Source organism: Prionailurus viverrinus, chromosome A2, assembly GCF_022837055.1.
Source record: "Prionailurus viverrinus isolate Anna chromosome A2, UM_Priviv_1.0, whole genome shotgun sequence".
NCBI classification, from domain to species: Eukaryota; Metazoa; Chordata; class Mammalia; order Carnivora; family Felidae; genus Prionailurus; species Prionailurus viverrinus.
Genome location: NC_062562.1, coordinates 85,388,035 through 85,409,433, shown reverse-complemented (window position 1 = coordinate 85,409,433; position 21,399 = coordinate 85,388,035). Strand labels below are relative to the sequence as shown.

Below are 21,399 nucleotides of genomic sequence, written 5' to 3'. Positions count from 1 at the left end.
GGGAGATAGAGAGAATCCCAAGCAGACTCCATGCCATCAGCACAGAGCCCAGTGCAGGACTCAAACTCACAAACCACAAGATCATGGCCTGAGCCGAAACCAAGAATTGGATGCTCAAACAACTGAGCCACCCAGGTGTCCCAGAAGCAACACACTTCCTAAGAATGAAAGTGATGTGAGGATTACAAAGTGATTCTTACCATAGTCCTTGAGGCATACCAGCCTCTCAGCTCTAATGTGGAACTGGAGATTACACTCCTTCCCTGCATAATTTCCAGACCTTGGCTTTGGTGAACAAGCATTTTTATTTAACAAACAAAGAATAGTTCTCAAGTAAAATTCCATCCTATGTATAGATTATCATTGCATATTTGTGATTTTTTCTCATATTCTCCCTCTAATTACAACCCCAGTTATCTTTTCTAAGATGTATGTTTAAAGGTAGATTTCACATTGTCATCCTAATACCACAAATCATGATCTTAATCATTTCCTTCTAATGAAGAAAGAGCTAAAACTACCTTGCAATTTTTTAATGTTACAATATCATGCCTGATATGAAACCATGTATCATAGGTTTGCTGTTAGAACTAATAAATGAATTCAGTAAAGTTGAAGGGTACAAAATCAACACTCAAAAACCTGTTGCATTTCTATACATTAATAATGAGCTATCCAAAAGAGAATAATAAAACATTCCCATTTACAATTGCATTAAAAGAATAAAATACCTAGGAATAAATTTAACCAAGGAGGTGAAAGACCTGTATGCTGGAACTACAATACATTGATGAAAGAAACTGAAGACACAAATAAATGGAAAGATAATTCATGTTCATGGATTGGTAGAATAAATATTATTAAAACCGCCATTCTACCCAAAGCAATCTGCAGATTCAGTATAATCCTATCAAAATTCCAATGGCATTTTCCACTGGATTAGAATGAATAATCCTAAAATTTGTATGCAATCTCAAAAGACCCAAATAGCCAAAGCAATATTGAGGAAGAAGAACAAAGCTGGACGCATCATGTTTCTTGACTTCAAACTAGATTACAAAGCTATAATAATCAAAACAATATGCTATTGTCATAAAAAAGAGACACATAGAATAGAGCAGAATAGAGAGCCCAGAAATAAATCCATACATATATGGTTAATTAATTTACAACAAAAAAGGGAAGAATATACAATGGGGAAAGACGGTCTCTTCAATAAATGGTGTTGGGAAAACTGAGCGGCTACATACAAAAGAATGAAACTAGAATACTATATTACACTATAGACAAAATTTAACTCAAAATCATTTAAAGACTTGAATATAAGACCTAAAACCACAAAACTCCTAGAAGAAAACATAGGCATTAAGCTCCTTGATATAAGTCTTAGGGATGAGTTTTTAGATATGACTCCAAAGCAAAGAGAACAAAAGAAAAAATAAACCAGTGGGACTGTATCAAAGTAAAAAACTTCTACACAGAAAGGACTTCATCACCAAAAGAAAAGGCAACCTACTGAATGGGAGAAAATATTCGCAAGCCATAGACCAGATAAGGGTTAACATCCAAATACATAAAGAATTCATCCAACTTCATAGCAAAAAAATGAAATAAAATAAAATAAAATAATTAAAAAAACAATTTAATTAAAAAAGTGGAGAGATCTGAATAGGCATTTTTCCAAAGAAGACATAAAGATTGCCAACATGTCATGAAAAGGTGCTCAGTGTCACTAATCATCCAGGAAATGCAAATGAAAACCACAAGGAGATATCAACTCACTCACTCCTGTTAGAATGGCTATTATCAAAAAGACAATAAATAACAAGTGTTGGAGAGGATGTGGAAGAAAGTTTTATTGGGAATGTAAACTAGTGTAGCCACTATGGAAAATGGTATGGAGGTTCCTCAAAAAATTAAATCTAGAACTACCATATGATCCAGCAATTCCACTTCTGGGTATTTATCTGAAGATAAAACGCCACTAATTCAAACAGATATGTGCACCCCATCACATGGAAACAACCAAAGTGTTCCTCAATGGATGAGTGAGTAAAGATGTGGTGCGCACCTGCACACACACAGTAGGAGATGGGAGAAATGAACAAAGGGGTTCAAAAGGCACAAACTTCCAATAATAAAATAATTAAGTTATGGGGATGTAATGTACAGCATGGTGATTATAGTTAATAATTCTGTATTGCCTATTTGAAAGTTGATAAGAGAGTATATCTTAAAAATTTGCATTGCAAAAAAATTTTGTGACTGTGTATGGTGACAGATGTTATCTAGATTTATTGTGGACATTGCGTGTACTCATAGCCAATCATTATATTGTACACCTACAACGAATATAATATATGTCAATTATTTCTCAATTTAAAAAAAGTACAAGGAAAGGAGGAAAACATGTATTATGGGTTGAAAGAGGAAGTAGTAATCCTTTAAAGAGCTGAATCTCTAGCAGTGTCTTAATTCTGTCACAAAAAGCTGAAAAAGTTTGATCTCTATCATCTAACTACCTATTATCTATCTATCTATCTATGTATCTATCTATGTATCTATCTATCTATATCTATCTTATTCTTTGACATATTCATACCCATCTTTGGCTGGCACACTGAAAGTTTTATTAAAAATATCCATATTATTGAAGTTCTCCAAATTATTTTAAAACTTAGTTAAGCATATATCATACTGAATGCAAACCATGTTTGCTGAATCAAGTATTTCCTAAATTCTCATCTATTTTTAGTGATTAATAGTAATAATAAAAATGATCATTTGTATTTTCCATATTCATTTTGTTTAATAGTGTTAACTTACCTGGTTTTATTGCAATTTTTTGTCTATCTATCTGGTACACAAACATACCATGGAGAAATTCATAGGAATGAAAATCAAAAACGTGTCTTTTGTATGGAAACAAGTACAGTGATACTTAGAAATCAGTGTTTATACTTTGATATAATAAAGTTATTAACTATTATTGGCTCAGTAGTTTCTCCTTTTTAAAAGTTTGCTCCTAGCAAACAATACAAGCAATTTTCCTTTTCATTCTCAAGTATTTTAAATATTTGTGCATTTGTATCAAATATTGCAATTTAATCCCATATGTTATTTATTCTGGATTCAGACATGCAAGTAAGAAATTTTATTCTAAGACAAGATAATCAGTTCAGCCTTCAAGTAAATTATCTGTTTTATATACAAGAACAAAATGATTTCATTGTTTATCCAAAGGATTAGACTCTAAGGGAGAAAACATGGATAACTTGAGCCCAAATCCCAAATCCTACATGCAGTATAATATTACTCTGCCTACCAGCATGCTTTTGCAATGCTGTATGAATGCCCTAAAGGGAATCTACAAATACAAAAAAATCTCAGATAGCTGTCTTGCTGATCTCATCATTTAAGCCAAGACATAATAATGCTTTTCTGTATTGGAATGTCTGGAAGCTATGTGATACCATAAATTCAGGTTGTCCAGCTATGTAAACCATAACATAGTGCTAGTCACAGGACAATCATTTTAACCATTGTGAATGATATTGCTTCTCTAGATGGCTGAAAATCACTTTTTCAGCAATAAGAACTCTCACATGGTGCTCATATAATATAGTGCACTCACAAGTAAAAATGCAGTGACTTAGAAATATAGCAAATGCAATGCAATAAAAAGCTGATATAGGAGCTATTCCAGAGTACAGCATTAATTGTATTTGCTGAGACAAGAGTGACTTTTACTAGTTTGTGTGTATGTGGTTGTATTAGAAATATAAAACTAAATAAGGATTATGACTTTTTTAGAAAAAGAATGCATAAATGACACAAAATGTTATAGCTATATATCCGTAAATAGATGTATATAATCCATTAAATCTACGAGCTACGATTTGCTGTAACCTTAAAATGATTTTTTTCACTATCAATGACTTTGAGATTAGTCTCACTTTGTGAATTTGATAATCCCTGTGTGATTTTAATATTTCTGCTCTTTAACTGAATATTTAATTTACCTTTAAGGTTACAAATGTTAAGAGAGACTTAACAGCTAACCCATTTAAGTAATATGCTTGTTTATATATATTTCTCAGCCTTGATAGTAAACAATCAGTTTATCCCTGTATTCCTAATATTTAAAGAGAGGTTCCTTTCCTACTCTCTTATAGCAATCTTCATCCCATGATTTATTGCTAAGAGAATATCAGTTGCTCTATTTTGGTTTGTTTCACTATGTGATACAATTGGAATTATATGTGGATAGATAGATTTATTAAATATAATTTTATTAAAAATATATAATTTATAGACTCAGGAAATTAATTAGTATTGAAATAATTTAAAACTTTGCTTTAAATAATAACCAGCTTAGAAAGAATGTACCTAAATTTGGAAATGCTTAAACTGATGATACATAACAACTAAAATGCAATGAGTGAACTTTGGATCATGAATAAAAAAAATCCATAAAGGGTACTTTGGAGACAATTAGGGAAATTTTACTATAAAATGTGTATTGTATGATATTATCGAGTAATCTACTGTTGTTATAAGTGATTATTTATAAGATGCATGCCAAAGTATTTAAGAGTGAAGTATTATCATGTGTGCAAACTTATTTTCTAAAGGTTTTCATATATGTGCATAAATAATATACACACAATACACAACACAGTACTTGCATATGATAGAAAAAAATAAATGTGGCAAAGTATAACTATTCATGTCTCTATCAGTGTTCATTGTACTCACCACTTTTCTGTTGACTTGACATTTTTCAAAGTGAAAATTTGAAGGAAAATTCTTATTCTAGTAAATGAACAATTTTGCTTAATTTTACACTAAATGTACATGTTCTATCACTTATTTCAGAAAAGTTTTAAAATATCTTAAAAGTATTAGAAAGTGTTGACTCTTCTAAGAAAGCTATGTTCATTTAAGAAAAAAATTACAAGAAAGAAGATGCCAGTGAATTTATACATTAGAAGTTTCATCTTAGAAAATTTTGGCTGAATGTCCCTAAATTAAAATTTACACTATTAATTTGGAATCTAACATTTACCCAGGCAATGCAAATAATAAGGGTTTCATAGCCATCTTATCACTCTTCCTAGATGGGGAGGGACAGAATTAATTCCGAATGAAAAAAGGGTTAAGTACCCATCCTGTCATGGAAGTGTTGAACAAGAAATGTGAAGTAGCTGTATTAGATAATCAGACCTGTTTTCTTTATGAAAGCTTAGGCAATTAAAATACTGTGAAATTAAACATGCAATCTTTTAAGTGTGGTGTAATCAGCAATGTTAATTCTAAGTCAGTTTTATATGTCTCTGCACTTACAGGAGGAGCCGAAGACAAGATGTGAGACATGGAAATCCATTGACTCAATGCAGAGGATTTAATCTAAAAGGTATTAAAAGTGAGCAATGGTCAATTTTGGTAAAGAGTAGCAAAACTCTGTATCACATTTCAGTGAGGGAACCTTCATAATAAATTCAGATCTCACATTTTAAGGAAGAATTCACTATGAAGATTCTTGGTGTTCAGATATGGAAATTAAAAATCAAATGTCATTTGTATGTATAGTAAAAAAGACAAATGTCCATGGACACAGACACCTTGGGTATGTTAGTTGGTAGGTCTTTCACATAGATATCAGTTACAGATTTTCCTAGCTATTATTTTCTTTCTGAAGAAACAAAGCTGTTACCTTCTTTTTAAGAAAAAAAAATTGGGGCGCCTGGGTGGCGCAGTCGGTTAAGCGTCTGACTTCAGCCAGGTCACGATCTCGCGGTCCGGGAGTTCGAGCCCCGCATCGGGCTCTGGGCTGATGGCTCAGAGCCTGGAGCCTGTTTCGGATTCTGTGTCTCCCTCTCTCTCGGCCCCTCCCCCATTCATGCTCTGTCTCTCTCTGTCGCAAAAAAAAATAAACGTTGAAAAAAAAAATTAAAAAAAAAAAATTGCTCTAAAAAATTTACCACTGAAGAACAAATAGAATAGTACCCTGTTTGTTTGTTATTGTGGTAAATAGAAACAACATAAAATTTACCATTTTAACCATTTTAACATGTACAGATCTGTGGTATCAAGGACATTCACATTGTTGTACAACCAACTCATCTCTAGAACTTTTTCATCTTTCCCAAGTGAAACCCTATACCCGTTAAATACTAACTCCCTATTCCCCCTGCCCCAGCCTCTGGAAGCTACCATGCTATTTTCTGTCTTTATGAATTTGACTATTCTAGATACCCCTTATAAGTGGGATCACAAAATATTCTTCGTTTTGTAACTGACTTATTTCAGTTCTTCAGGGTTCATTCATGTTGTTGACATGTGTCAGAATTTCTTTCTGTTGGAAATGGAAAAATATTCTATTGTATGCATATATCACATTTTGTTTATTCACTCATCTATCGCTAGACACTTGGATTGCTTCCACTTTGGGCTATGTGAATATCCTGCTGTTTTCATGGGTATACTACAGTGCCTTGGTTTTACAGTTTATAACCATTCCAGTACTTTTGGCGGTCCTGTCTTATGTCTTACAAGCAATCTAACCCGTTTTTCTCTGATTCTCACATGTAGATCCCATATTATTATACTTTCCCCAGTATACTTTCTCCCAGCTCCACATCAATCCCTTGAGTGAAGTATCTTCAGACAGAGCTCTTCTTAGCTCATGCAGGTGCTGCAGACACACTGTTGCTAACAATTAACACCAAGATTCCTATTGCTAATATTTTTGAGTGTGGGCCTTTCTTTAGTAAAAAAATGACGTTACTAACTCCACTAAGTATAAGGAGAAAATTATGACACATTTTGCTTGGTTGTTCCATACATCTAAGGGAATCCATCCAAGTTATCATTTCTCTGTATACTATTTTATAAATACTTGTGCCCGTTGTACTAATAGTATTCGCTCTAGTGTTAGAACTGTCTGTCACTAGGGGTCATGATGAACGAACATCTATGTTGGCTTTGTGTCAGAACTTGAGTTCAGTGCTTTTTAATGGACTATCTCACTTAATGCTAATGAAACTGTACTACAGTTCTATAATTATCCCAGTTTTATGAATGAAGATTCTGTTTATGTCTAAGCTACCACATGATTATACTAAATGGTCTTCCTAAATTAAGAATTTCAGTAAAGAACCTATTTGAAAACATAATCCATGTTTTAGAGCCAAGTAAAGCTGAGGCACAGAAAGGTCAAGTAACTTGTGTAAGGTTACACACCCAGCATCGTTGAAGTCAGAATTTTGCTTCCAATACATCTGAATACAGAGATTGTGTCTTTAATCACCACTTCCCATTGTAGACACTCTTTGCTTTCTGACTTTTCCTGAAGCTTCTGAATTTCATCTATACTACATTGAGTATGGATGAAACTGGCTTTAATAATGCCTGGCACTTACTAACTCTTTAAGTAAGATGTGTTTCCTAATAATTCACAGCTTCAGTTTTCTCAGCTATGAAAAACTGAGAAAACTGAATTCATAAGTATATTGTAATAATTAAAAGTTCAAAGTGATATGAAGGACATTCCTTGGTATCAAGTAATTCTTGAATAAACATCAATTCCCCCATGTCTTTTTGTCCTTCCTTTTAGGTTAAACACAGCAGGTAAACAATGTATAATAGTCTGCTTGTTCAATGATTAAAAATTGCCTTTTGGTGGTTTCTATAGATGATCACAATTGTATAGAGAAATAAACTTTCATATAGGAGAATATGCTCTGAATTCTATTCCCTGTCTTTCTCCTTTCATTTTTGCTTTTCAGCATATAGAAATGCAGCTGAAATTGTTCAGTATGGAGTAAAAAATAACACCACTTTCCTTGAGTGTGCCCCTAAGTCTCCACAGGCATCTATCAAATGGCTGTTACAGAAAGACAAAGACAGGAGGAAAGAGGTGAGTAAGGCAGCACTACAGCAATCAGTCAGGGCTTTGGAAAGACATTAAATCACCACCCCTTAGTGAAGTTCAGATCAAATGAAAAAGAAAAGGCATATGAACATCCTTTTATGTCCTCAGGATGACAAGTGCCACTTCCTTTAAAATCCTTTGTCTGTAGAGTTGATGAATTAATTAGAAATCCTTGCTGCCTGTGCTCAAGACCGGGGTAGTGATAGGAGGAAGCATTTGTAAAAGAAACAAGATGTGTGCAAAACCAGAAGCCAAGTTCTCACTCAGCAGCACCTTTGTGTGATTCACAAGATAAAAGGGAGCTTTTAAAAAATTCAATTTTCCTCAGCAAGAAATTTCACTGAACTATAACTTTTATGGTAAGAAGCATTTTTCTGCCGTGCAGTAATCTATTTCCTTTGCTTTATTATCCATAACTCTATGATTTTGGTTAGGTAATGTATGGAACCATTGTTTATGGGAGCACTGACTTTATTTAGTGATATGGAAAAAGCAGTTTTTTCAAATAAAAGGACACTGACATTAACTTTTCAGTGATCTTAAAGAGCTGTTTTAAAAGGGAAACATTGTAAAACAGCATAGGGTGAAATATTATAAATAATGAAGTCCATAATACTCATGTCATGTTGTACTGACAAATAAGAGGAAGAAGAAGAAAAAAATATATGTATATATAAAGCCTTTGGGTAGTCTAAAATGTCATGTTTTTAGCAGTGTTCATAAAGTCTGATGGAGCAAAGGGGAAAATGGAGCCTTCCCCATTTGGGTGTATTCTGTTGTGGACAGTTTAAGTACTACATATTAAGTTAATTAGGACTATGTAGAAGGGACACGATCCAAAGCTATAGAACCAGGCACTGCATCAGAGTTACTGAAATAGATGTTGGCTTCATATGGAGAATACTTTACAACTCATGCCTGCCTGTCCAAAGACAGTAGGAGCTGTTTAGTCATTGTGCGTCCATGTCTATGGGATATTAAACCACAGGCTGATGAGCACTTGCATAAGAAGAGATTTAACTGAGACACATGGATGGCTCGGTTGGTTGAGCATCCAACTCTTGATTTGGGCTCCGGTCATGATCTCACAGTCCTGAGGCTGAGCCCCTTGTTGGGCCCTGTGCTGGGTATGGAGACTACTTATGATTCTCTCTCCCTCTCCTGCTGCCTCTGCCCCCACTCAGGAGCTCTCTCTCTCTCTCAAAAAAAAAAAAAAAAAGATTATTTTTTTTAACCATCTGGAGGAAAGAGGAGCTAGATGAACGTTAAGACCTCTTCTTGCCCCAGAATTCTATGATACTAAAAAAATCTTTTTAGACATCATTATTAATAAAAATATTGTTTAAGATCTGTTTACTTTGCTACAAAAATCTGTCATCAAAAAGGACTTGAAATTTCTACAGACTAGTTAATTTTAAATTCTTTTGAGTGGATATAGGTGATAATAATTGTCTTACAACGTAAGCTGAGATAGAAGTCATAATGTGTGGTGATGATTATTGTACGGAAATGAAGTTCTTAGGCTAAAGCATGGCATGTATTCATGGACAGTCCTTCTTGAGAAGGTCTGTGTGTATATATGTGAATTGGAAATCTACAACTCAAACAGGGATTACCTTACATGAATAAAATGTTTTTCTTTAATTCACTAAAAAGTTAAATAGAGGGACATCTAGGTGGCTCAGTTGATTAAGCATCCAGCTCTTGATTTCGGCTCAGGTCATGATCTCACGGTTTGGGTCATGGGATTGAGCCCCACATCAGGCTCATGCTGAGCACAGAACCTCCTTGGTATTGTTTCTCTCCCTCTCTCTCTGCCCCTTCCCAATTTGAACATACGTGTGCTCTCTCTCTCTCAAAAATAATTAAACTTAAAAAATATTAAAAAGTTAAATAGAATCATATACAATCAGTGAATATAATTTGTATTATTTAAAGAAAACAAGTACATACAAGCTTGAATACATGCCACAGAAATAATGAAGCAATTAATAATGGATTGAGTTATAGATTTAATGATTGAATCTCTTTTGTGATATTTCTGATATTTTATTTCAGAATGCCCAAGAATGTAGGCACTCAGTTATTACTATCTTGCTTTTTCTTCAAATCTCAAAAGCATAAGATTGCTGTAAGACTAGGAAAACATTAACTATAATATAATTATGCAAATCTATTTTATCTAGAATTTATAGAGCACAATTCTACTCCTTACTTTGGCTAAGCAAACTATTACTGTCTTATTAAATTTATCCTAATTCTTTCTTAGTAGTTTAGGCAAAAAGGTGCTTATTTCTCATGTTAATATGTAAATATTGAATTTTTTAAAAATAATGTAGACGGGGGCATCTGGGTGGCTCAGTTGTTTAAGCGTCCAGCTTCGGTCTAGGTCATGATCTTGCTGTTCCTGAGTTCGAGCCCCACATTGGGCTTTATGTTGACAGCTCAGAGCTTGGAGCCTGTTTCAGATTCTGTGTCTCCCTCTCTTTCTCTGCCCCTCCCCAACTCACACTCTGTATCTCTCTCTCTCTCAAAAATAAACATTTAAAGAATTTTTTTAAATGTAAGACAAATGATAAAAGCTCATGGAGAAAATGTACATAGTTCATACTGAATAGCATAAAATGATCACTAAAAGTCCTCTTCCCCTTCACTTCAATATTTATTCACACTTCCCCAAAGTATAAAGCTACTAGGAATTATATATTCAATCATAATGTATTCCTCCAAATATTCTCCATAATTTTCCTATTTTTATCGTTCTTTTTGTCTCTCTCTCTCTCTCTCTCTGATGTACACTCACCCACTTTAATATCAGTAAGTACTTATGCAGCTAACTTATTTTTCCTAGCCACATAGTGTTCCACTATATGAATATATCTTAAGGTTTTTTTAAAGCCATCTACTGCTTAGGTTATTGTTTTTCTTCTTATCAAACATCATTTACATGAATACTTGCATACTTGTGACTGTATCTTATGGAATAAATTCCTAGAAAAGAAGTTTCTGCATCACATTTTATATACATGTTATATGATTTTATCAAATTGGCATCCACAATTTTTCCTAATTTTGCACAAACATAAAAGGCTTTCTCTCCTTTTTTTTTCGAATGCATTTCTACATGATTGAAACTATTTTGGGGACACACTTAAACTTTAAAAATTAAATTAACATCAAAACTTCAGTTTATATATTTCAGTCCTTCTTCCTGACCTCCCTCTTCTAGGTCTGTTCTATTATCTGTATTTCAATTGTATACTTTGCCTTTTTGTGCTTTTGTGTGAAGCTTACTTTTTATCTAAAACAATCTATGTTTGATTTTTATTTCATTGATAATAAAATACCTATTTACACAGAAATTTACCATTTAAAAAAGCATTGTACATGCATTCTTTTATTTTTATTTTGGTCAGGGGTGGTTTTTTTTGTTTTTGTTTTTGTTTTTTCCCTCAGTGAAAGAACATTCTCGAGTATGCATGTTAAAGAACTTCTTACCACTTAAGTTTTTAGACTGTTTGTTGGCAATACTATGGCTAGAACTTTAAGAAAGATGATTTCATGCATTTAACTAATATCCAGCAAATAATAGTTTTTCTAGGACAAGCCTATAATTAAATATTACCTCATAGCTTTGTATTATCTTTCCTTGGCAAGTAAAACTACTTAGAAGACTTAGAAGATGATGGCATTTCATCTTATTTTTAGTCATTCTTTAGTGGGATAATTGGAAAAAGCCTCGATAGTATTCAAAACTCAGTCTCTGCTTACATGATTTTTTTTGAGTCATCTTACTGCTTTAATAAAGTAATGAATTGTTTCAGTTTTTACTTAGGAGAATATTCATTCATTCATTAAAAAATGATAAAAATTCAACCATTTAACTGTGGCTTAATGATTTTACTAGTAAGAGAGTATTTTGTTGCAATTAAAGACAGGAATTCCAGGATGAAATAGATATTTTAAATTATCTGTGAATTTTGTGTATATAGGTTGACTGTGATTCATATTCCCAAAGCAACCAAAACTCTGTGCTAATTGGTGGAGAAACTACTTCCATCCAAAGGGAATGAACTTTAAGCTATTTTTGGCAATGTGGGTGATAACTTCATCCTGTCTTTATAGATTTTAATAGATTCAATGCTCTTAAGACAACATCTCCTGGGCAAAACAGGCAGTGGAACTGACCAAAACTTTATGTTCACTAAGAAGGAAGCTGATCAGTACTAGATGCTTTTGCCAAATTTGGAAGTTCAGTGATACTCTGTATATGTTGATCATATCTTTTTAGAAGACACAGAGTTGGGTTTGGATCTTTGATGAATCTCTCTTTTAGGTCAAGCTGAATGAACGAATCATAGCCACTTCACAAGGACTTCTAATCCGCTCTGTTCAGGATTCTGACCAAGGACTATATCACTGCATTGCAACAGAAAACAGCTTCAAGCAGACAATAGCCAAGATCAACTTCAAAGTTTTAGATTCTGAAATGGTGGCTGTTGTGACAGACAAATGGTCCCCATGGACCTGGGCCAGCTCTGTGAGAGCTTTACCCTTCCACCCAAAGGACATCATGGGGGCATTCAGCCACTCAGAAATGCAGATGATTAATCAGTACTGCAAAGACACTCGGCAGCAACATCAACATGGAGAAGAATCCCAGAAGATAAGAGGGGACTATGGCAAGTTAAAAGCTCTCATCAATAGCCGGAAAAGTAGAAACAGGAGGAATCAGTTGCCAGAGTCATAATGTTCTCTTACTTGGGGCTTATGCTTCCAGTAAAGAATGGTCTGTCTTCAATGATCAAATTTTGAGCAAAGAACCTTGTGTTTTAACCCATGGGAAATTCCTGATAAATGTGGTTACTCACTCCCAAAGTGAATATTACATGAACTGAAATGAGCATGCATTTTCTTGTATGATATTGACTAGCACTAGACATGTCATGGTCCTCATGGCGAATATAAATATTTAAGTTAACCTAGATTTTATTTATATCTTTATTTACTTTTTCTTCAAAATCGATATGGCGGCTATAAAACTAAAATTCTTACATCCCTTAATTGAATGAGGGCCATAACCCTGTGATTTTCCTTCCTTGCATTAACGGTTTAGATTTGGAATTGTCACTGATTTTAAATATGAGCACAAATGCCACATTTAAAACTTTTACATTGTAAAAGTGGTATAAATACATGTGATAGAGTAGCTCTCAAAAGAAATATTGAATAGATACAAGTCAAAGAAGAAAGCATCTAAAAATTGTATAAAACGTGAGTGATTCATAAATAAAACAATGAACAGTTTATTTTTTTCCAGTGAAATATATTAATTTTTTTTTATTATTGTGAAAATGGTCAGTTGCTGATACCTGTTATTGATCTTTGGGTTTTTTTTTTTTGTTTTAGGAAGATAAAATAAATGACCCTCACCATAAACATCTTTGATTGGAGTTATGTCAGTGAAGCATTTAAGTTTATATTCTTATGCTATTACCTTCCAAACGAAAGCACTTTTTTTGGAAGTTATTTAAGTTATTTTAGACTCAGAGAATATAATCTCACACTGTTTAATTAATTACTGTATTTGTTCTAACTTTCTAGTCTGCATGGCAAAGTAAACAATATAAGAAGAAAAAATGAAATATCAAACTTGTATATGAGAGGTGAAACTAAAATGGGGAAAAATAAAGTAAGGAATGCAATTTTATTAAGAGCTGTTTATAAAAAATATAACTAATTTTTAACGTCAGTGATTAATTTCAATAATTAACTCTCACATTTTTTTGGTTTGCCAACCTCAGATATCATACAGATTTTAAGTCACCAATTCATTTTCTTTTTAAATGATATTTAATGTTTGCTGGAGAGGTGCTCATTTTGTGGAGAAATGAAAAAAATTCAAATATGAACAAAAATAGACATACTTTCTTTTAAAAGAATGCTGGTACTTATGCACACTGGTATATAAATACAAATATGATAAGTTCTATAATGAGTAAAATAACTTTCTTCTATTTGTAAGTTTGGATCCTTTCATTAGAATAATTTATTTTTGAACGTTTTACTCCAAATAGCAATTAAATGGGAGAAATATGAGAAATGTCTTTCTATTGTTATATTTCCTTTAAAAACACAACTTTTGCTTTTTTATTTTATTTACTTTTCAAGAAATGGTCATGTTTCCAGGTGCAAATAGAAATTGCATCATATATCTTTTCAAAATCTAGTCCAAATTATAGGTATAGTTTATAGTCCACAAAGAAGTTAAGGTAGATTTATTACCTTTTTAAACACCACAGTATAAAAGCTTGAGCTAAATCATTGTCCAAATGAATGTTATTGATCATTGATCAGAATCTAAGAAGATTTAAGATTTCTGATTTCTTAGTTAAGATTTCTGATTTCTTATTTAAGTGGTGGTAAGTTGTGATATTATAAGAGGAGGTCCCAGTGAGGGCAAACACTGCAGTTAAAATACACAACATAAATAATGTTCATTCAAAAATAAGCTAATAAACAAAAGCTATTTTCCAAATGTGTATGATTCTAAAGTACTCACTAAAGCAGTTTATTATACAGATATTTTGCCTGCTTAAAGAATATAACTAAACTTCTTTATTTCTTCTCTATGTGCAAAAATAGAAGTGCACATCAGTGGAAAGCCAAATCCATCTTCAATGTTTATGACCATTCTATTCTATGTACAGAGTTAAAGTAAAATTGTTTTAGAGTCAGAAGATAGGGTAACTACACAGGTCCCCTTGCTTAGTGTAAAACCAGAATGATAGACAATGAGGGTGTTTAGTTTTGTAATATTATTTGTGCTATTTAATACCTTCTCCTTTGAACATTATTCAATTGTATATACTTTTATTACTTTTAAAATTATAGAAAATTTTGAACATAACTGCCAAATGTAAAGAAAAATTTCTCAAAAAATATTGTCAACATATACTGAATATTGGTGGTTAATTAGTATTATTTTGTGTAGTTTGACATTTCAGTGATTTAATATGTTTTCCATTTGTATTGTACATAAAATTTCCTAGGAATGCACTTTTTTCAAAGTGTAGGTTTGTGAATATATTTTTTAGCATGATGAAACTGTCATTACGGTGAATGTTCACTCTGTGAGAAAACAAATGAAATGTAGTTAGTACCTTAATATTTAATTGGATATTGAAGAAATCATTTGCCTGGCAAAATAAAACATGTTGAATTCCCCAAGAATGTCTTCAACTTTTCTTTCTTTTTATTATTATTATTATTTTTGTTTTTAATTTATATCCAAGTTAGTGAGCATATAGTGCTATAATGATTTCAGGGGTAGATTCCAATGATTTATCCCGTACGTATAACACCCAGTGCTCATCCCAATGAGTGTCCTTCCTTATGCCCCTTAGCCATTTAGCCAATCCCCTTACACAACCCCTCCAACAATCTTCAATTTATTCTCTGTAGTTAAGCGTCTCTTGTCTTTTGTCCCCCTCCTTGTTTTTGTATTATTTTTGCTTCCCTTCCCTTATGTTTATCTGTTTTGTCTTAAATTCCTCCTATGAGTGAAGTCATATGATATTTGTCTTTCTCTGACTGGTTAATTTCGCTTAGCATAATATCTTCCAGCTCCCTCCACATAGTAGCACATGGCAAGATCTCATTCTTTTCAATTGCCAAGTAATACCCCGTTGTGTGTGTGTGTGTGTGTGTGTGTGTGTGTGTGTGTAGGTGTATATATATATATATATATATATATGTATGTGTGTATATATATATGGATACATATATATATATATCCATATATGTACACACACACACACACACATATATATATATATATATATATATATATAAAGCCACATCTTCTTTATCCATTCATCCATTGATGAATATTTGAACTTTTCCATACTTTGGCTATTGTCGATAGTGCTTCTATAATCATTGGGGTGCATGTGGCCCTTCGAAATAGCACACTTGTATCCCTTGGATAAATATCTAGTAGTGCAGTTGCTGGGTTGTAGGGTAGTTCTATTTTTAATTTTTTGATGAACCTTCATACTGTTTTCCAGAGTGGAAAACCACCAGTTTGCATTCCTACCAGCAGTGCAAAAGAGATCTCTTTCTTCACATCCTTGCCACCATGTTGTTGCCTGAGTTGTTAGTTTTAGCCATTCTGACTGGTGTAATGTGGTATCTCATTGTGGTTTTAATTTGTATTTCCTTGGTGATGAGTGATATTGGGCATTTTTTCATGTGTCTTTAGCCATAGAATGTCTTCTTTGTAGAAGTGTCTATTCATGGCTTTTGCCCATTTCTTCACTGGATTATTTGTTTTTGGGTATTGAGTTTAATAAGCTCTTTATAGATTTTGGATACTAACCCTTTATTTGATATGTCATTTGCAAATATATATCTTATTCCGTCAGTTGCCTTTTAGTTTTTGCTGATTGTTTCCTTCACTGTGCAGAAGCTTTTTATCTTGATGAGGTCCCAATAGTTGATTTTTGCTTTTGTTTCCCTTGCCTCCAGAGAAATATTGAGTAAGAAGTTGCTGCGGCCAAGGTCAAAGAGGTTTTTGCCTGTTTTCTTCTCTATAATTTTGATGGCTTCTTGTCTAATGTGTAGGTCTTTCATCCATTTTGAGTTCCTTTTTGTGTATGGTGTAAAAAAGTGGTCCAGGTTCATTTTTCTGCATGTTTCTGTCCAGGTTTCCCAGCACCATTTGCTGAAGAGACTGACTTTATTCCATTGGATATTCTTTCCTGCTTTGCCAAAGATTACATGGCCATACGTGTGTGGGTCCATTTCTGGGTTCTCTATTCTTTTCCATTGATCTGAGTGTTTTTGTGCCATACTGCCTTAATGATTACAGCTTTGTAATACAGCTTGAAGTCTGGGAGTGTGATGCTTCCAGACTTGTTCTTTTTTTTTTTTTTCCCCAGGATTGCTTTGGCTATTCAGGATCTTTTCTGGTTCCATACAAATTTTAGGATTGTTTTCTCCAGCTCTGTGAAGAATGCTGGTGTTTTGATAGGGATTGCATTGAATATGTAGATTGCTTTAGGTAGTATTGACATTCTGACAATATTTGTTCTTGCAATGCAAGCCATGGAATATTTTTCCTTCTTTTTGTGTCTTCTTCAATTTCTTTCATAAGCTTTCTATAGTTTTCAGTGTATAGATTTTTCACCTTTTTGGTTAGGTTTATTCCTAGGTATTTTATGGATTTTGGTGCAATTATAAATGGGATCAATTCCTTGATTTCTCTTTCTGTTGCTTTATTATTCGTGTATAGGCATGCAACCGATTTCTGTGCATTGATACTATATCCTGTGAATTTGCTGAATTTATGGGTCAGTTCTAGAAGTTTTTTGGTGGAATCTTTTGGGTTTTCCACATAGAGTATCATGTCGTCTGTGAAGAGTGAAAGTTTGACTTCCTCCTTGTTGACTTGGATGCTTTTTATTCCTTTGTGTTATCTGATTGCTCAGGCTAGGATTTCCAATACTATGTTGAATAACAGTGGCAAGAGTGGACATCCCTGTCCTATTCCTGACCTTAGGAGGAAAGCTCTCAGTTTTTCCCCATTGAGGATGAGAGTAGCTATGGGTCTTTCATATATGGCTTTTATGATTTGAGGTACGATCCTTCTATCCCTATGTTTTTGAGGGTTTTATCAAGAAAGGATGCTATCTTTTGTCAAATGCTTTCTCTGCATCTATTGAGAGGATCATATGGTTCTTGTCCTTTCTTTAATTGATGTGATGTATCACATTGATTGTTTTGCGGATATTGAACCAGCCCTGCATCCCAGGTATAAATCCCACTTGGTTGTGATGAATAATAATCCTAATCTGTAGGATCTGGTTTGCTAGTATCTTGTTGAGGATTTTTGCATCCATGTTCATCAGGGAAATTGGTCTGTAGTTCTCCTTTTTAGTGAGGTCTTTTTCTGGTTTTGGAATCAAGGTAATGCTGGCTTCAGAGAATGAGTTTGGAAGTTTTCCTTACATTTACAATTTTTTGGAACAGCTTCAAAAGAATAGGTGTTAACTCTTCTTTGAATGTTTGATAGAATTCCCCTGGAAAGCCATCTGGCTCTGGACTCGTTTTTTGGGAGATGTTTGATTACTAATTTGATTTCTTTACTGGTTATGGGTATGTTCAAATTTTCTCTATTTCGCCCCATTTCAGTTTTGGTAGTTTATATGTTTCTAGGAATTTGTCCATTTCTTCAAGATATCCCATTTTATTGGCGTATAACTGCTCATAATATTCTCTTATTATTGTTTATATTTCTGCTGTGTTGGTTGTGATCTCTCCTCTTTCATTCTTGATTTCATTTATTTGGTTCTTTTTCTTTTTGAAAACTGGCTAGGGATTTATCAATTTTGTTCTTTCAAAGAACCAGCTCCTGGTTTCATTGATCCATTCTACTGTTTTTGTTTGTTTGTTTGTTTGTTTGTTTTGGTTTTGATAGCATTGTTTTCTGCTCTAATCTTTCTTATTTCATGTGTTTTGCTGGCTTGGGGTTTTATTTGGTGTTCTTTTTCCAGTTCTTTAAGGTGTAAGGTTAGGTTGTGTATCTGAGACCTTTCTTCATTCTTTTGGAAGGCCTGGATTGCTATGTACTTGCCTGTTATGACCGTGTTTTGCTGTGTCCCATAGGTTTGGGGCTGTGGTATTATCATTTTCATTGGCTTCCATGTGCTTTTTAATTTCCTCTTTAACTTCTTGGTTAGTCCATTCATTCTTTAGTAGGATGTTATTTAGTCTCCAAGTATTTGTTATCTTTCCACATTTTTCCTTGTGGCTGATTTCAAGTTTCATAGTGTTGTGATCTGAAAATATGCATCGTATGATCTTGATCTTTTTGTTCTTGTTGAGGGCTTATTTGTGTCCCAGTATGTGATCTATTCTGGAGAATGTTCCATGTGCACTCGAGAAGTATGTGTTCTGTTGCTTTAGGGTGAAATGTTCTGAATATATGTGGTAAGTCCATCTGGTCCATTGTGTCATTCAAAGCCATTGTTCCCTTGTTGATTTTGTGTTTAGATGATCTTTCCATTGTTGTAAGTGGGGTGTTGAAGTTCCCTACTATTATGGTACTATTATCAATGAGTTTCTGTATTTTTGTGATTACTTGATTTATGTATTTGGGTGCTATCACATTTGGAGCATAAATGTTACAATTGTTAGATCTTCTTGGTGAATAGACCCCTTAATTATGATGTAATGCCCTTCATCTCTTGTTAGAATCTTTATTTTAAAGTCTAGATGGTCTGATATAAGTATGGCTACTCTGGCTTTCTTTTGGTGACTATTAGCATGATAGATGGCGAGCCATCTGTTTAATTTCAATCTGAAGGTGTCCTTAGGTCTACAATGGGTTTCTTATAACACCATATAGATCTTGTTTTCTTATCCATTGTGTTACCCTATGTCTTTTGATTGGAGCATTTAGTCCACTGACATTTTAGAGTAAGTACTGAAAGATATGAATGTATTGCCATTATGTTCCCTGTAGAGTTGGAGTTTCTGGTGTTGTTCTCTGGTCCTTTCTAGTCTTTGTTGCTTTTGGTGTTTTTTTTGTTTTTTTTTTATTCCATCTTTTCTCCCCTCAGAGTATTCCCCTTAAAATTTCTTGCAGGGCTGGTTTAGTGGTCACGAACTCTAATTTTTGTTTTGGAAAATTTTATCTCTCCTTCTATTTTGAATGACAGTCTTACTGGATGAAGATTTCTTGGCTGCATATTTTTTCTGATTCAGCGTATTGAATATATTCTGCCACTCCTTTCTGGCTTGCCAATTTTCTGTGGATAGGTCTGCAGCAAATCTGATCTGTCTTCCCTTATAAGTTAAGGACTTTTTTCCCCTTACTGATTTCATGATTCTTTCCTTGCTTGAGTATTTTGTGAATTTGACTACGATATGCCTTGTTGATGGTCGATTTCTGTTGAATCTAATGGGGGTTCTCTGTGCTTCCTGGATTTTGATGTCTGTGTCTCTCCCCAGGTTAGGAGAGTTTTCCACTATGATTTACTCACGTAAAACTTTTATCCCCTTTTCTTTCTCTTCAACTTCTGGGAACCCTATAATTCAGATGCTATTCCTTTATAATGAGTCACTGTGTTCTCTAATTCTTATATCGTACTGTTTTGCCTTAGTTTCCCTTTTTTTCTGCTTCATTACTCTCCAAATATTTGTCCTCTATATCACTGATTTGCTGCTCTATTTCATCCCTCTTTGCCACTGTGGCATCCATTCATATTGCTGCTCAGTTATAGAATTTTTAATTTCATCCTGACTAGATTTTACTTCTTTTATCTCTGCAGAGAGGGATTCTATGCTTTTTTGAACCACAGTTAGTATTCTTATTATTGTGATTCTAAATTCTGGTTCAGACAACTTGCTTGTATGTGTGTTAAGTCCCTGGTTGTCATTTCTTCCTGTTCTTTCTTTTGAGGTGAATTCCTTCATTTTGCCATTTTGAAGGAAGAAAAAGGGTTAATAATATTAAAAAAAAATAAAAATTACAAAATTAAAAACAACACCAAAAAAATCAAATAAAGGGTGTTAATTCCTAGGTGTGGTTTGGTCTGGTTGTTGAAAGAAGCTGTATAGAATAGAAAAAAAAAGGGGGGGGGGAGGAAACAAAGGGAAAAAATAGGAAAAAAAGAAAAAAACAAAAAAGGAAAGCATTGAAAATTTCAAAAAATGAAAAAATTAAAGAGAATAAAATGAAATAATGAAAGTACAATAGAAATTTAAAAATTTACACAAAGTATAAATAGAAAAAAGAAATATCTTTTTTATAAAAACGGAAAACAAAATTTTTTCTTTTGTATTCAAGAATAAGAAAAGAAAAAGAAAAAAAAATTGAACAGATGGACCAGTGAAAAGAATGAAATAAGATTGAAATTACATCCGGCTTCCCCTAGAAGTCAAACTATGAAGCCCTTTATAGTCCACAAACTAATCAGGGAGAGATTTGTGCTCTTGCAGAGCATGGTGGCCCAGTTGGGTGGGATTTAGTGTAGCCACCACATTTTCCACTAGATGGCGCTACTTAATTTGCTGGGGTGGGTCACTGTGGTGCGTGTAGGCATGTATGCGCATGCGTGGGAGGCGTCAAAATGGTGTCACACAGCTACCCGTCTCTGGTATCAGTACTCTGTGCTCTTGCTGACTGGCAATCAAGCACACCCCTCCTGTGTCTCTGGCTTCCGCCTCCTCCCCGCTTCTACACTGTGACCAAGTTGTTCAGCCTGCCAGGTGGTACGTGCATCCTGAGTTTTATCTCAGTCGGGCCGCGTCTCCAAGCCCCTCCCTTCTGAGCACCCTGCAGCTTTGACCCGCTTAGAGCCTCTGGTGGAAGGTCTCGCCAGTAATGGCTGGGTGCCGGCCCCCCCCTCCCCCGAACGTTGGCAGGACTGTGTTGCTGTAGATGCTCAGAGACTGCG

General features: G+C 34.0%; 1 protein-coding gene across 1 annotated transcript in view; it reads left to right on the top strand.

Annotated features, from left to right (window-relative positions):
- Positions 1-15,166, top strand: part of SEMA3C (semaphorin 3C) — a 176,351-nt gene extending 161,185 nt beyond the window's left edge. Inside the window, exons 16-18 of the mRNA XM_047850415.1 lie at positions 5,349-5,416; positions 7,791-7,921; positions 12,273-15,166. Of these exons, the coding sequence (XP_047706371.1) occupies positions 5,349-5,416; positions 7,791-7,921; positions 12,273-12,686 (613 nt within the window). The 3' untranslated portion in view covers positions 12,687-15,166. The remainder of the gene's footprint in view (positions 1-5,348; positions 5,417-7,790; positions 7,922-12,272) is intronic.
- Positions 15,167-21,399: the final 6,233 nt, after the last annotated feature.